At 34.4% G+C, this 18,446-nt stretch overlaps 1 protein-coding gene across 1 annotated transcript in view; it reads right to left on the bottom strand.

Moving 5' to 3' along the window:
• Positions 1–18,446, bottom strand: part of LOC106129552 (COUP transcription factor 2) — an 82,541-nt gene that overhangs the window by 37,615 nt on the left and 26,480 nt on the right. The window contains exon 4 of the mRNA XM_013328150.2: positions 10,871–11,416. Within this exon, the coding sequence (XP_013183604.1) occupies positions 10,871–11,416 (546 nt within the window). The remainder of the gene's footprint in view (positions 1–10,870; positions 11,417–18,446) is intronic.

Below are 18,446 nucleotides of genomic sequence, written 5' to 3'. Positions count from 1 at the left end.
ACAAACAATAGTGCTGAGTCGACTGACAACAACCAATGTAACGTGACCCCCGTTTTCTGCCAATGCCTGTGCTGGCAGAGGTCTCAAATTAACCCGTTGCCTCAGTAGTAGTAATCTGCGCTATATAATATTAGGGTAATAGGTTCGTAATATGGGGTTGGCGGTTGTTTACGTGTTATCAGTTGGAGTGGTCTGTCAATGTTGGAATAAGCTGTTTTGAAAGCTGTTTATTACCGACTAAGTATTTACATATATACTTAACAGCTGTGCCCGCGACTTTGTCCGCGTGGAATAGTTATTTTGGGCATCATTGAAGCCCTCAAGGATGAATAATTTTCCCCGTTTATTTCACATTTTCCATTATTTTTTCGCTCCTAATAGTTGCAGCTTGATGTTATACAGCCTAAGCCTTCCTCGATAAATGGTCTATTCAACGCAAAAAGATTTTTTTTAATTCGAACCAGCAGTTCCGGAGATTAGCGCGTTCAAACAAACAAACAAACTCTTCAGCTTTATAATATTAGTATAGATTTAATCATGTTAAGTATTTTCTATGTATTTGGCAATAAAAATTACAAAACTAAGTGCTGATGTTCAAACTTTATAGGACACTCGCCCCATAACTAGTACTTTCATCCCCTCTTCGCGTGGCTTCTCTGAGCTCATCTACGGTTCTGGCAGAATCATCAGCGACGCGGTGTCTACACCTGCGACATTAGGCTGGGTGAGGACTTTCACTGTCCATCATTTTTCGCGGCACATACGTGCACATTGCACATTCACATTGTTTATTACTGTTAATTATGTATGTGTCCAACAAATTATATTGTGATAGTGAATAAATCTTTTATCTATCTATCTAATGTTTAAAAAAAGATACGTGTTTTGTGGTATCTTTTTGGCTGATAAGAAACAAACTACCCCGCGCCTTTTATTATCATATTTGATTACATGTAAATATTTCGCAAATTTAAATTATACCTACTTGTTTTAGTTTCAGTCAAAATGTCTTTGTTATGACATATTTTGACAGCACCCAACCACCCAACTAGTTTAAATTCATATTGTAGTAAGCACACCCATAGAATTCGCTGTCCAACTAATTCAATGCATTCTTATCGCCGAAGAAAACGTCCAAAAAGAAAAGGCAGTCAAAACCCTTATCGTTAAAGAAAATGTTCGCCTATTCTGTATGGACGGCTTTGAATCCATGTTAACTAACTTGGGGCCGATGGGGACTCATTGTGGTGTTATCTCAACCCGAACTTTGTGAGACAAAAGAGGCACGAATAGTTGGTGACGCCTGTCCTCAGCTCTCGACCAATCAAACGACTTGTGCCAGGATCAAGGTTTTGTTCTCATATAAGGGTGCTAAGTTTTCGTATTTTCGTGTGTTTTGAGGATTTTGAATGACAGCGTAGGTGCGGAGGAGAAAACGATACATATCTAATATGAAGTTGTTAGATAGATAAGACTGTCGTTTCATTTGATATTTGAAAAGAGAAAGAAACAAAATAAACGTTAAACAGAATTTAAGAATGGACGTTAACTGTTATTATAAAAAAAAAAATAGAAATAACTAAAGTATGATTTTTGTCAAACTCTACAAGCAGAACTTTCATTTCAAATATTACTAATATTAACTCGACGCTGCCAACGAAGATATACCTATATGCAATTTAAACAAATAATTTTCCAAACACATCTTCAAATCGCGCCACCTACTCAAATAATCTAAAACCACACTAACCACGCACCACTCATAATGTAAAGCGACACGTAATTCAATTAGGGGTCACCCCGACCCCAAAGTGATTCCAACAAACATCGCCCAAAAAGTTATCCCGATACTGTATTTGCGTAACCATAGCCGTGGCGCAGAACACGGCAAGTGAAAATTTAATTCATAATGATTAATTAATTATGACTAATTTTAATTAAGGACATTCAAATTTAATTGGATTAATAAAGTTTAACATTAATTTTAATTTCTCGTGTCCATTTTGATTATGAAATACGTGCTAGTTTAAAAATTATCATAATCGCTTTACACGATTAAGATAATTTTTAAACGAAATAACTTTAATTTTAGATCAAATAGGTAGGACACTATTTTTATCAGGGCAAATACCATATTTATATAAGCTTAAAATTATATATTAAAAGTTTCTGAATTCATAGAAAAAAAATTAGAATTTCGAGTACTTACAATTATTAAAAAACTGAATACGCATTTGCTCAGCATTCGGAATGAAGCGATAAAATAGGGTGAGGAGGGTTAGAGATTAGAAGGCGAGCGACGATGCCGATAAACAACATCTGTGACCGCGACCCGCTACCCACGGCACCCGTGGCCATTGTCTGGGCCTAAACGACCCTTGACGAACGCTGTTTTTAGGTTTTCATTTACGGGTTGACGCCCCAGACGCCCGACAAAACAGATAAGATGAAAGCATTGAGAATTAAAATTCAATAGATTTCAAATCTCATACGAAGAGCTTGAGAAAGTAAGATTTGTCAAATTTTGGGTTTTTGAATGTATGTTACGCTGACATTTAGGTAATTTAATATTCAAAACTTATATGATCCACTATGTGGTCGTGCGTGACATTATTTCAGTCACGAATTTGAATTTTAATAAAAAATAATTCCTCATTTCCTACAGTTTAAATATATAACACGGAATCAATAAACACTCACATGTGAATTCACGCAATAAAATTATTTGGACAAAGAGCTCCACCGACTTTGCACTTTTGTGAAAGTGTTATTATTAAATTGTATAAAATAAATTATGTTGTAATGTTGCCGACCGGAAAACAATAGTCCATAAAATATTCAATATATTTTACTTTACGCTCAATGCACCACGTCAATTGGATATACATTTATATAATACTTGTAACATTAAAAAAAAACTCAAAAAATATCACAGTTACGATGATTGACTGTAGAAAAATTGCAAATGGCGAAAGTTACACACGACAAGTAACAGCGCTTTAAAAAAATCATGATGATAAAACATAATATATCATAAGATTTCATACATTGTTTTGTTTTTACAATACATAATGCTGTCTGTATCTAATGGCTATGCAATATTGATTATAAAGGTTAATTTACCGTGTATTAAAATAGCTGCTCATTTATCTTGGAGCAGAGGATACAGTTACGGTATATCACAGAAATTAACGGTGCCTTGCGATCGAAAGTGTACTGAGGTTAAGATTACTATCTTCTAATTAATATTGGTTTCACAATTTAGTAATAGCTTGCGATACATGAATATATTGCTTTGTTTATTATGGGCATCGCAATAAAAGGGAATTGGAGAGGCAGTGAAATGTTTATAGATGTTTAATAGCAAAAGTTTGTATGTACTCATAAAGGCTTGTGTTGATACAAGTCATAGAGAAATAACAGACTTATGATATATGCTGTCATCAAATTAAGCCTTAGATATTTTTGCATTATTATACTTATACAATTTATACAAATATACTTACACATATGCTAGAAGTGTATTCTAATTTCAAATATAAAAAAAGTATAATTGTACACATTTTATTTAAGCAGAAGCAATAAAATGTGTATAACAAGAACTGAAAGTTCAGTTACCGCGTGTTAGCCGTAAAGAACAATTTAAATTATCTTACGCGTCCGTCGTTCCACAGATAAAGTGCCGAAGCACGTGTTATTGTAACCCTACCCTAGCTTTTCCCGTCACGATGTCATCAGATAAACAGACAAACGAACAGACCGCTAACCCCCACACTCATCAAACTGATTAATATTTCCATTCATCAACTGAGGGTTAAACCTGATCAACCTTAAATTGATACTCTAACATTAAATCGTTATGGATAAATTTGCATTATTTTTCTATTTGTCATTTACGTCCTTTTTAGTTTAATAGTATTTTTCTTGCACAATAATAAATTAATCCCTTTCATTCAGGGAATAAGGCACGGTTTTCCTTACTGCATTTTCGAAACAGGTTTTAGATGATTCGATATTTGTTCATTTGACACGCGGCGCTGTGACGAGGGTGCCGCCATTTCCAATCGGCGGAATTTCAATTTTCGCCATATTTGTTTCTTTTTTTTTTATTAATATTATGCAACAAGACATGACCTCAGGGTGATTCGGCACGCATCTGTACCACGTTTATTGCTATTTGGAGGCTGTCCCTTTTCGCATCGGCTGTTAATTTTGTTTATTGTGATGTTATGCTATTGTGTGGGCGTTTATTATGTTTATAAAAATCACACCTGATAGCCTTTATAACTTTATGGTATTGTTAATGTGTGTAACGGCCATCTGTCTTGTAAAACAATAAGTAAATGAGCATTAATGTTATCACATAAATCAAACACATCTAATCGCAAATCTAATGGTATCTAATTAATTAAACCTATCTAGCCTCGAGATGTTAAAGATATACGTATATCTCTTCCGATTCGAATCTTGTGACAGATTTTTAAATTTTTATGTAGAATTTTTAATACGTAACTTTTAATACGTATTGTATCAAACTTTTGTCGATTTAAAAAACTAATTAGGTACTGTAATACTTCACAATTTAATGAGTAAATGTGTAAATATATCTAAATGATATATTTATAAGATATATCTTTTTGTATTCACAATAGCGCCATTACTTAGAACAGTAAGTAGCTATCATCATGGTACAGGAACACTGACCGAGATCTCTGCCTAGGTTCGCTAGGTCGCCTAGGTCAGCGCGCTTCCGTGTAATGCTAAGCACTATCGTAATGTATTGAACAAAAACTATTACTATTGAAAATTGTATACATACAAAACTTATATGATTAATACGATTAAATTTTAATATGTATTATATCGAACTGTTTTCGATTTAAAATACGTCTACCAATTACTGTAATATCATAAAGAAATATTTATATAAAAATTTGCATTTACTAGAAAACTAAAAAAAATGACAATATCAAAAATGCTTTATAATTAATAATATTATATTTACTGCCAATTTCACATTTTTAAATTTGAAATAGCGACATAAAAAAATATTTTTTTATCAGACTATGTTTAATTTAATCGAATAATAAAATTGGCATTTACCATGTTTTACTTGGTGTTGTATAAGATGCGATGTATGGTCACTAAACACCTTTATGTATACATACTTGAATGTAAAATGATTTATGATCGTCTTTACCTAATCAAATGGTCTATTGGTTTCCACGAAATTCCATTATTTGAGGAGTGCAATAGACATTTCGATCAAAATGTAAAACACACAGTCATACAACCTTCATACGTCAAGTTGTGGCCACAAAACCACATGTGAATGATTCGGTAATACATATTACATTTCTGCTTGAATATGAAAACAATCAACCCGAGTCAGTTTCAGCACGCCAATGGATACGAAAATTTGTAGTTAAATCTGTTGAATGTTCCGGTAAAGCAACAAGAATTTGCAAGTAATCCTACCACAATAAAGAGGTGATTGGATCGGTTGGCGTGTATGAAATTTTAAGTGTATCATTTTCGGCCGGACAATGCCTCAAATTGAGCGTTGTAAAACTTCGATTGAATTTGAATTCGGCCCGTCACGTTGGTGGTACTTTGACGATATCATCTTTTGAGTTTTATGAATTCAACAAAACGACATTTATTAAAGAAATGTGAAGATTGACTTGTTAATAATGTAATCATTCGTTTTCATATATTTTGGAAATGCTTTTCTTTTTAGTATTCGCACCTAAGTAAGAACTTAGTTACAAGTGAGCTGTAAGTTTCTATTAAAACAATCTTGTTTTAATATTAGTCTATTACTTGGTAGTTATATGTCATTTTGAATTATATTGGTACTTTTATTTGTTTGTTGGGAAGATATAGAAAAAACACATAGACAAACTCTTCATTGCATCAAAAGAAAGAAAAACAGAAAAAGAAACACAGTTTCTGAAATACAAAGTAATAGTTTCTCGACAGCCGTTTATTTTTAGTTTCTATCAAAAATGAGAAAAATTCTCATAGCTTAGAATTAAGTTAGCACCTGTTTTTACAGTTTAATAAAAAGCACTTGGACCATATCGGCTAAGGCATGCGGGCTCGTCCCAACACTTTTTCAAAATCGTGACCGGCCCGCGGCGGCGTCGTCACGATTCTATCCCGTTATGTCACGCCGCTCACACCTACAGGACATCCCCGGGGAAAGAGGGAGATGACTGTATTCTCAAAGCTTCTACGACCTAGAGCGATGTGCTCCTTTTGGCACTGCAAGTTCCGAGTCCGTTGTTTTGGAGAAAATTTAAAATGGCAATCATTACCAAAGCTATTTATGACGTGTGGCAATTTCTAAGTGCATACTCCTAGCTTAAATTTGATTGTTTTGTATTTTAATTTCAATACCATCATCAGCCATACAGTTGAATACGTGGCCTTTCAGTTTTTGAGAAACTGTTGGCTCTGTTTACCCCGCAGGGGATATAGACGTGATTATGTCTATATATGTAAAATTCTTTCATTAAGACAAACAGCTGAACGTGGCCTTTTAGTTTTTTAAAGACTGTTGCCTCTGTTAGCCCCGCAGGGGATATGGACGTGATTATATTATATACCTATATGTATGTGTAAAAAAAAGGAATAATCAATAAAAATTTTCATTGTTAACTAAAGTCAGGTAACTAATGGTTCTGCTTGTATCATTGTATAGAATTTCTTGTTAGTACAAAAACTTTGTTACATTAAATTTTTTGCGTATTCATTTCTATGCAAACCATTGTTCTTCGTTATTCTATACTATTACACGTGACTCAAAATTATTGTAAAAATAGTTTTAATAATTTTCGTGTCAAATTTTTTACCTTACCCTAGGAAATAATTTGATGGGTCTAAAGGGAATATACTTAGGCGATCCTTTTTGCTCAAAGCAGTATTGAAATGTCGAAAGACAGGTAACCTCAGAGTGTAGTCTCTTCAATGAGAGAATCATCATCACTGGTACTGTCTCTAGGAGTCAGTCAGTAAGTTAGTCGAAAGGGAAAAGAGTATAGTTGAGAATATTGTATATATTTTTTTTACTGTAATAATAGGAATCTACTGAAATTTATTTTTTGATAGATTTTTTTTACTAATATGGACTTCCTTATATGTATGTTAAATTGTTTAATTAAGATTATTACTTTTAAAGTACTTCAATTTAAGGTAGGATTTTGCTAGTCTTAAAACACAATTACCTAGTTATTAGAAAAACCTTTTCAACGATTATTTTAACATTGCGTTGAATTTGTCGTAAGATTTTTAAACTTTTGCAAAATTTGTATAGGTATATCTACTGATTTAGTAGTACTTGCTCATAAATAATACAACACGCGTCTCAAACTTATTTCGGACTAGTAAAATTGATGTCATTTGTTCCATACCTACATATATATTTATTTTTAATTTATGATTTGATATGTATGAATATACCAAATATTTGCTGATATCATATTTCGTAATCTAAATCTGAGAGGTGAACTGTAAATATTGTAGAATAACTCTGAACCTGTGGTACACTGGACACCAACAGCTTTAGTTGCTGTATCTGTCAATGTCGCAAGTACAATCAACAACAAAACAAATAAAATAATGTACTGCTCAATATCTAATAAATTAAAAGTGAAAAAAACTAAAAAAGGCCCTTATTTAAACTCTCTAAAAAGCAAAATAAAATTTTCTTTTCAATTTTGATTCTCAAGTTATACCTTTGTATGATAATAAAAGCATGTCGCGATTTTAATTGAAAGGTGATTAAGGATCTCTTTTAAAGAGTATCGAAATTCTGTTAAAATATTTTTGATTTACGAGTATGTTATGAATTGTAAAATAACGGTAATTAAATCCGGTATTTTTTGCAAATAATATTCTGACTCAATGATTAGTCCATAAAAATGCATTGATGAAAATTGAAAAGTGGTTGCGTATATTTTATTTAGTACATACGTTACCCCTCCGGAAAAGAGGTGTGATTTATGTATGTTAGTATTTATTGATTTTTGATCAAAGACTACATAATACGAATGTGGTTAAGTACCTACTGTGATAATTTTAAATTTCGATTTTTTCAAAACTGTTGCTAAATATAAAGGTTTTTTTCATTATAATTTTTACGTAAGTGTTTTGTTTTCGACTGTATCTTGTTGTGACCACACGGCACGCTTTAAATAATAGTTCCTATTTAGTAGGACACTTTATCACCTAGTGTTGATTCAAACTGGAGAAATATATTTTGGAATCTGAGATTTTTGGTGAAAAATTTGTTACATACATTGTTGTTAAATGTGTGCATAACATTAATCATAGTTACTTACGTTTTATGTATGTTACTCAGATTTTTCAAGTTTTTCAATAAATAAATATGTACTGGACATATTACACAGATTGAGCTAGCCTCGATAATAACTCAACGATACTTTAATTTAATAAATACTAATGTTGATGTACATCCAAGATCCAGGCAAATTTTGGCCGGGATTCGAACCCGAGACCTTCGGTGTTACAGACAAGCGCATTGCCGCTGCGCCAGTGAGGCCGTGAAGTTTTGTGCTTAAAACATTGTGTCAGTCCGTATAGTGGTACGGAAGTATAGCTTTGCCCGCGACTTCGTCCGCGTGTAATACCTAGTTATTTTGGGCATCATTGTAGCCCCGGAAGGATGAAAAATTTTCCCCGTTTTTTTTTCACATTTTCCATCATTTCTTCGCTCCAAATAGTTGCAGAGTGATATTATATAGACTAAAGCCTTTCCCGATAAATGGTCTATTCAACACAATTTTTTTTTTCAATTTGAACCATCGTAGTTCCTGAGATTAGCGCGTTCAAACAAACAAACAAACTCTTCAGCTTTATAATATTAGTATAGATAGATGTATGGATTTGTTTCGCTTTCATGTCAGTGTTGCCAGTGTGTATTAACTCCTACTATAGTTTATCCTTATCGAGTCACATGTCAACGCAACACGTCGATAAACGCATTAACGAATCAATCTAGAACGCAACTCGCAAACTAAGTTTCATACTACAGAGTTAGTAGGAGAAAGTTACCACGGATAAAGCTACCTTTATTGCCACTGCATATTCATAGTACCTCTGGGCGTATTCACCGACCAACATAACTAGACCCCTTAGAACCCACCACTAACCTCCAGTTATTAGGAATTATTACGAGCCGCGGGCGGCGAGCGAGATCATGTTATGTCGGTTGTCACTTGTGGACGTACTGCCAACTACTTTTAAATTCCGCTTAGTGTCCTGTGTTATGATAGGTATTTAGCTTGTGTGTCGCTTTTTATTTTTTATTTGCAGGTTGGTAGTATGGCGCTAAGTTTACTTAAAAAGGCGGGTGTAATTTCAAAGAGACTGTATTTCCGAGAGAAGAGGTTTCATTGCAAAAAGGATTTTTTTTTTCATTTTAATAATAAATGTTTTCAGTGACTGAGGCTGCCTTTATTGGGACATATCAAATCTAAATCAAAGCTTAAGGTAGCCTGCTAAAAATAGTAGTAATGAACCTAGGTACCAGGTATCTTCTCAGGTCTACAGTTTTCACGTAAATGTAATTTATAAGCGTGTTTTTAAATCTCTACGTGTTATGTTCATCATCAAGCCAAAAACCTGTACGTGGCCTATCAGTCTTTTAAGACTGTTGGCTCTGTCTACCCCGCAAGGGATATAGACGTGACTATATGAATGTAGGTATGTATGTTATGTTTAGTGATTGTTTTATACGTGTTTTCACTTTTCATCTCCGTGTTCCTATAGATAGTGGCCTTGCCATAAGCAGATCCCGGGGTCTAAAATTAATGTCGAAAATGTTATCTCTAAATAATATGCAGATATTTATGATTTTATGGCAAGAAAAAAATAATTAGTTTTTGAGAGACGCTTATGCGATTTTACCTTTAAGTTAAATTATACTTACGTTAAAATACACCTGATGAAAGAGTTTTTTACGTATAGATTTTACGTTAAAAAATATATTTAAAAACTAACTTAAAATTTAAGAAGGAATATACCATGTACAAATGAAGAAAAATGAAACCAAATTTAATTTTCGAATAAATTACGCGCGTGTATTAATAATTATATTAATTAATTTACAACAAATCAACGCGAATAAGTTAACTTAAGTAACGATAATTATTTACATAATAGGTAATTGTAATGTATAATGTACAGGAGAAATAAGTCGCAGCCTCCCCATTTGGTTTGACCTACGAGGAGTGAGAGTTATTATCTCCGATTATAAACAGACGAACAATACGACTAACGTCTATTCCACACGAACTAAGCTTTACGCTTAGCAACAACGCACGGTATGATCGTAAAAAAAATACCAAACATCCAAAAGGTCGTCTATGTACGTAAAACTACGCTTAAATACGCGATAACCCAGAGATCACAGCCCAAGTGAATGCACCAGCAAACACCCTTCACCTGAAACCAAAACCCCTCACTCGGTGTCAAGTCCCTAAGTCGTTTTTGTAATTTTTAGAACTACCATCCCAAGGTTTGAAGGGTGACGACGTGCTAGCTTCAGGTATTCGAGGACTACTCGTGTAGTTGGATGGTAATCGAGTTGGTGTAGAAAGGAAGCTGCCGTATGAGAGTGAGGAGTTGACACCGAGTGAGGCATCCAGCGTCGAATAGTACCCTGAAGAAGCCGCGGAGGGCGGCGGCGCAGGCGGCTGTGGCACTCTCGATGCTTCAGCATACGCATCTAAATGAGTCCTCACTAATGTCACTAGCTCAGAATAATTGGTGACAGAACTGCCTGCGCCGGCGACCCTGTAAAGCAATAACCGCGCCTCCCCGAAAAGACTATCCAAAATTTTACCTGTCGTGAAGAGGACGATGGCCTTCAGACAGGAATACTCCGCCGAGTCGACGTGGAGGGCTTTCAGCTTCTCCACTTGCTCTTGGAAGATCCTTATGTGGTCCATAAAGGCGACCACCCGGTCCGCGGCCATCGGTGAAGCGTGTAGACCGGCAGCCGCCAGGAGCGGAGCCACATGGAGGGGCATGGAACATTGGGACGCGTTTAGGACGAACAGTTCCGACCAGACGAGCCTTAAGAGCGCCACTTGGTCGGTGACTTGGAGGTCTGGGAAGAAGGGTATATTTCTCGCCCACTCGACGGCGGAAAATAGTAATCGAGCGGCTAATTCGCAGATATTGTCTATGCCCATCACGTTGGTAGGTTGTACGCACTGGCCGTATCTTGAGGTCGGGTATGGCTCTGCTCGGAGGAGCAGAGAGATGTAGGAGGAGAGGTAGGGATGACTGTTGAGCCCCGCGGCGGGGTCTCCGTTGGCAAGCGCGAACTGGCCCGGCAGCGCGAGGCCGGCCGGCTGCGTCGGCGGCACGCGCCCTCTCTGAACAGCTGAAACAAACGTTTATATAATTACAAAATTGTATTAACCATGGCGTATGATAATACGACAAATACACGATTTAAGATACGTAACAAACATGTTGGATCAAATTTAGAAATTCAGGAAGAGATGTTGTAGAGAGAAAGTTGATGAAAAAAAAATGTTGCCTAATTAGGTATTTATTGTTAAACATAACAGTAAGTCATGTTTCGTTTTACATACATACATGTATATAGTCTATAGTCACGTCTATATCCTTTGCCGGGCAGAGAGAGCCAACAGTCTTGAAAAATACACGACAACTTCTTTTTTAAGTTAAAACAAACAGTCTATTTTCGTTTTAACTTAAAAAAATTAAAAATCATTCTGAAAGTCTTTGGGTGTACAGATATTTTTTAAGTATTTACTAATTAAATTGAATAGGCAAAGAATCATTTCAGTTATAAAACCTAATTAATACTGTAATTCCTTGTTTGCGCGAGAAATCTTTGAGGTATAAGAAAATTTATGATACTATAATTTAAACAGTAGCTTAAATAAATCATATACAAGTTCGAAGCAATCAACCAGACATAAATAGGAAAATTACAGCTAAAACCGAAGTAATATTCGCAAACGCCATAACTTCTTAGTGTCCTAAGGCAAAGCTTTTCAGAAGTACTAATTTTAAGGCACGAATTCATTATGCGTATAAATATACACACAGAAAATCGGTGGCAAATATATCGCCTAAGATCGGTAGAAATTATACCACTGATTTTTTATTGAGTTACGCTAGATAAAAAAACAAAGGGAGTTCTATAATTATAATATCAATGTTTTAACAGCAGACGTCGGGTGCTTCATATTTTTATTAGATTTACAGTGAAATGATTTGCGGAAGTTCTACAATCTTATATAGGAAAAGGCGTGATTTTTTTATGAAAAATATAAGTTCTTATAAATATCTTGTTGTCCGAAATATTTATTTCTAACGATTTAGAATTAAGACCAGCGCCAGCGCAGCTACAGAACCGTAGGCTAACTAGTGAACAATAAAGGCAGGCAGAGTCGGTAGATCGCAATTAGCATGTGAGCAACACTTCATTACTGTGTTATGGCGGCCATAACTCGTTTATGGTCGCCATAACAACTGCTTGCCTGGTAATTAATAATAATGCTTCCTATTTCGATGGCTGTTAAGAAATTTTAGGGTAACAATTAGAAGTGACGCGTAGTTGGTAAATGACTTGCTGAACCACAAGATTTTTAGTAAATCCGTTGACGGGGCACTTATTTTACCTATATATATATTATATATATATATATTAACTCCCGCTTCTTAGCTGTTTTTCCTCCTTTTACTTTACTTACATTCACAATTAAAACATTACAATCTGTGCGGGACGAGAACAACTAGTGTTACACTATGCTAAAATATTTTTGCTCGTGGCATGTAAACAATAACAAAGTTTTTTTATTGTTAACGTGGCCCATTTTCAAAATATTATTATTAGGTACTTAGGCGACCGAGCGGTGCTTGGTGCAATTTTTTGTTAATTGTTATAAACTAGAGTTTACACCTTCGTACTAAGTAATTGTTCACGTAAGTTAGAATTTATCAATGGTTTCAAATGACAACAGAAAATACACAATTATTTTGAAAATTAAGTAAAATCTAATTAGCCAAGACGTGAAACTGCTAGAGCTAGATCGAGTTTTTGCCCCCGTATGCATCTACATTTTAAATTTTAACTTTAAAATCGAAAACACGAGTCCAAATTTATATATAGGTCGAATTGGTATTTTGGGTATGGGTATTTTGTATATTATTAATATACAAAATAGCCATACCCAAAATATCAATTTATAGAGATAAGAAAAAAGCTTTTAAAAAAAGAAAAAGAATGGGTTTGCAAAAAAACTAAAGGATAGCGTTAATAAATGGTATTATAACACCAGTAAACAAATTCTATGTTAAATTACTATTTCTCGTTCTACAGTACCTATTCAAAGGTCCATTTATTCTCGGTGGCCGATTATCGAATCAAAAAAATGACGATGTTTTTAATCGTCACGACAACAGCAGGTGGAAGATGGTTACCGGACGTGCGAAACAACAAAAGTTTCATTCATGAATCGATTCTTGAGTTCCCGATTTAGATAACTCGGTTGGAGTTTGACATGAATTGATAAAAAACTAAGTAAAAAGTAACAAGTTTTTTAGTTCACGAGATTCTTATACCACAAGCATAAAGACGTTGGGTTGATTTGCTCCAATTACGCATCAATTAAATTAATGTTAGTCTATAGGAAGCGAGTTAATTTTCTATTGATCGTGTAGAGAACAGATGAATTAAAATTTAATATTAGGCAAAGCCGAGTTTGGCAAGGTTAACTTTTATATGTGGCCCACTGTATACACCGTTTTATAAAAAGACAGTGACACTATAGTAAAACGAATTTTCATCCTATTTGAGAAAAATTTAAAATTTTTCTTTTAAATTCAGCTATTTGTTCACAACATGTAATCCCCATGAGGCACTAAATGTCAGCTAAGCGTTTATCAGCCAATTTAGCTTGTTGTTTCCAAACGAGACATCTGAATGGTCGTGACAGAACGAATCATAGTTTTCGAACCGTGACGAACGCAAATGGAAATAGCCGGCCGCTAACCAGAGACAAACCAAAATGTCTTGCGCGCCAAGCATTCCGGCGCGCTAAGTTTTTTGGCGGGACGCTGCGGCGAATGCGCGCGCACGCGCTCCCCGCTGGTCTTTTATTCTTGTTTATTTTTTTGACCAGAGATAAACCTGTAAACAGGTTGTACTTTTTGTCATGATTTGAATGACTAGGTTTGAAATAAATTGCTTGCGATTTTATTGCGGGTTAAGAAAGTTAACTTCTTCAGTTTTTTTTTTACTTAATTTATACATATACCAATATTTTTGAGTAATATTGCAAAATTAGTAATGATAGACACCACTCACATGCATGAATATTAATTTCACAAACACGAACAAATCTGCACACGGATAATTTTAGACAAAGTTCATACGATCGACATTTACAAATACCAAGTGTCCAATCATTGAAATAATACACGAAATCTCTATGCGAGTTACATCAATTCAATTAAAGTGTTACATTACACGAGAATCGAGAATAATTCGGGTAGAATTAGAGTAATTGTCTTCATGGTGAAGTATGTGGGGCGATGGCTCTCCCACGCCGTCGACACCTTGCCTAATGGTCCGTCATTACGCTATCTCTCGATACATCGGTACATCACTATCTCGATAATATAATCGATGACCATAGACAAAGCTTCAGTCGATTCGATTAACGAGTTTAGCAACTTATTATGAGTGTGATTGTAAAACTACATAAATTATTTAGTGAATTTTAACTTATTGGGCTGTCAAAATTAAGGTAAATGTCAAAGTTCGTGTTGCTGTTTAAAAAAAAAAGCTACCACTATTCACCATGATTGTAAATATAAGTAAAACAAAACTCTTTTGTACTATTTACAACACACTTGTACTTCAGATAAAAACTGGCATCAAGATAGTTATGTAAAACCTTTTGAGATTATTGTATATTCTTTAAATGTAAGAGTAAGAAGCAAGCAAGATAAAATAAGAACCAACTCTATTATATTCGTGTGTAAAATCAATTCATAGTCATTGAGTGTTTATGAATGTAAATTAATGTAAATTAGTATTAATACGGGCTTCCCAAACCATAATAGAACTAGATCCATTAGTGCGCATTTATATTCTGAAACATCTCATTTTCATTCCTCTTGCATTCCCGAATCTAATATAAACTCAATAAATACATAAATAAATACGTATAGGAATGTGTTACGATAAACTAGCCCCAAGTTAGTTATTTTATGATAAGATCTTTCTAATAAATATTTGTATAAATAAACATACATCCAAGGCCCTTCAGAAAATAATGATTAATTTTTCATCTTGTTCTGATCGAGACGAAATGTCAGCAAACGATACAAATAAAGATTTCGGGACAACAATTGGGACAAGATGTTAATGAAATCTTTTCAAAAAACTTTTGAGGGTTACGTGAAATTTAGTATATAAATGTTTATTTTATAAAATTTTACAAATTAAACATCCACTCGAACAAAAATAACTTGTTATGTTTTCTAACATATTATGTTTGTTGATTACTTATAAGGAGTTACGATCACTTATAATATTATGGTATTATTAAAATTTATGGCCGATGCATAATAGTTAGTAATATGTAATAAATTTGGATAACGCACAGCACAACATTATATTATTTGTAAATAAACGAAGAGTTTAGTGAAGATTTATAAAACAAAATTGTGTAGGTAAATACCTAGTGTATGTGTTTTTTTTTATATATTTCTTTTGGTTTTCAGATTAATTTTCATTCTAACAGCTTAACCCTAAAAGCGCTCTCCGGTTAAATATAGCCCATAACCTTAAAATTTTCAACACAAAAGGTCAATGTTCAAAATATTACGAAATAATTGGAATACAACGCACGCCTACCCTATATACGTGAATGCGGTGCTAAATTATTCTATAAATGAAGACATGTATTCGGAACACATCTCAAATAAAGGAACAATAGGAAAATTGACCTTATTTCTGGAGCGATAAGGGGTTCGATAAACTAAGTCCTATAACTGTTGGTCTTGACATAAATAACAGCTCTTTTAAGAGATCTGTCGATTCCGACGATAAATTAGTCACGTCTTTTTTTTGGAAATTAAATAAAATTTGAATTATTCGTTTGCATTTTAGCAAATAAGTATTTTGATATTTGCGCGAACTTTAAGTTAATGATATTAAAGTGTAAATAACATACATATAGTCACGTCTATAACCCGTGCGAGTGAGACAGAGCCAGCAGTCTTGCAGACTGATAGGACACGTTCAGCTGTTTAACTTAATGATAGAATTGAAATTCAAATAGTAACAGGTATATAAATTTGGGATCCTTCTTGTAGGCGATAGCTGCTGCCCATCCCAAGTTTATAACCTTAATCGCATTTAACGACATCCATGGAAAAGAGATGCAGTTGTCCCATTATTTTTTATATTGAAGCCGGGAACCACACGGCCCTGTAATAGTGTAAATAAATACAATAGATCTTTACTATTTCACTCATTGCTCATTCTTTAGTGGGCTGTGGTTCTATGGGTGGTGGTCTAAAGAGAACCCCAGGTCCTCTGTATCCCCAAGAGAGGATATTACTTACTGGAATACACGCGAGGATGATTACGAAAATTTTCACTCAGTTCTAAATAAATAAAATATATACGGGACAATTTACACATATTGAGTTAGCCTCGAAGTAAGTTCGAGACTTGTGTTACGAGATACTAACTCAACGATACTATATTTTATAATAAATACTTATATAAAAGAACATCCAAGACCCACGCCAATCAGTAAAAGTTCTTTTCTCATCATGCCCTGACTGGTATTCAACCCGGGACCTCCGGTGTCACAGACAAGCGCACTACTGCTGCGCCACAGAGGCCGTTCTAGAGATTATATAATAATCATAAATATCAAAGGCATATAATTATCAAATGCTGATATAAAATCCTTGTTCCAATATCTTGACATAACAAACTCATCAATAACAAAAACTTATTTGTCCATACTGTTATTAATTTATAGGCCGACAATTACCAGTGTTGGTCGCAATTACGTTACGCCTCAAGGATAGGCAGCGACGGGTTAAATGGTACAGTGTTGCCCTTGTACTAATTTGTTTTACAATAAACAAGTCGCGTGTACGAATGTCACATTAATACAATGTGGATTGTCGTGGAAATGAGTTTGGTAATTATTTTTTGCTTTCATTGCTCTGTTTAGCTTGACTTTTTATGCATACATATGTATTGTCACATCTATATCTTTTGCGAAGTAGACAGTCTTGAAAAAACTGAAAGGCCATGTTAAGCTGTTACCGGCTTTGTGATGGAATTGAAATTCACATAGTGACAGGTTGCTAGCTCATCGCTTACAAGAGGTATCCCAAGTTTATAAGACAATCCCCTAGTCGCCTTTAACGGCTTCCATGGGAAACATATGAAGTGGTTTTATTCTAAAGTGCCGGATACCACACCACTTTTTATGGTTCATGTTTAATTTTATTTATTTCAACGTATGTGTGTATATGTTAGGTCCTGATGTAACCTAGAGATATAGTAAGTGAGTATATAAGATCTTTTGATCATAATCTGACGTGTAGGTATTACACCATAAAATGTCATAGCATAATTTAAATAATAAGTATTCCCATTTCTGTGTGTCATAGCATATCACAACCAGCGGCCAGAAGGCAATCACCAATGATTACTGATATCATTTATAAACATGCCAATTACTCCTTCTAGTGAATGGTAAATAGAGTAATTGGAATTGGCGTAATATAACACTAATAAATAGAGGTACGTGTCGTTCCATACAAATTATAGTAAGAATATGTCTGTCTGTAATGTTTAAGTAAGTTTTGTTGATTTTGCGTGAAAGAGTACCTAAGACAATTTCTTATAGTTTTGTATTGATAATATTAGTAGGATGGATTGTCAGGACGGAGTTAATTATGCCATTTATTTGGTTACGAATTTAGATCTAAAAATAAAGACTACTAGCCCTTTCTTTCTGGACCCAAAAAATATGATGTTCTATTTTTAAAATATGATGAAAATTTTCTTTTTTGCGTACAATACAAGGAAAGTTTTTCTCAGCAACTGGAAATGAAATGTGGACTTAAAAAAAAAAGAGCTTTTTGAAGATTGACAGAAGACGTAAATAAGAGAACACTGTCTGACTGACGGACATATCAACGCACAGCCAAAACCGATGGAACAAGAGATTTGAAATTTGACATATAAAAAGATATATTACTTTTGCAGCGGTACAGAGTTACAGGAAGGAAATAACTACGTGTGAACTCGCGGCGAGCTCGCGTAAACAAAACATCCCGATAATTCTCGTTCCCGTGGGAATTTTGGGAAATCCTCTCAAAGTGCACCAGTAGAC

The sequence above is a fragment of the Amyelois transitella genome, chromosome 16 (genome assembly GCF_032362555.1).
Source record: "Amyelois transitella isolate CPQ chromosome 16, ilAmyTran1.1, whole genome shotgun sequence".
In the NCBI taxonomy this organism is placed as follows: Eukaryota; Metazoa; Arthropoda; class Insecta; order Lepidoptera; family Pyralidae; genus Amyelois; species Amyelois transitella.
The sequence above is the reverse complement of the archived record's forward strand: the minus strand, read 5'-3'. Positions and strand labels throughout refer to the sequence as shown.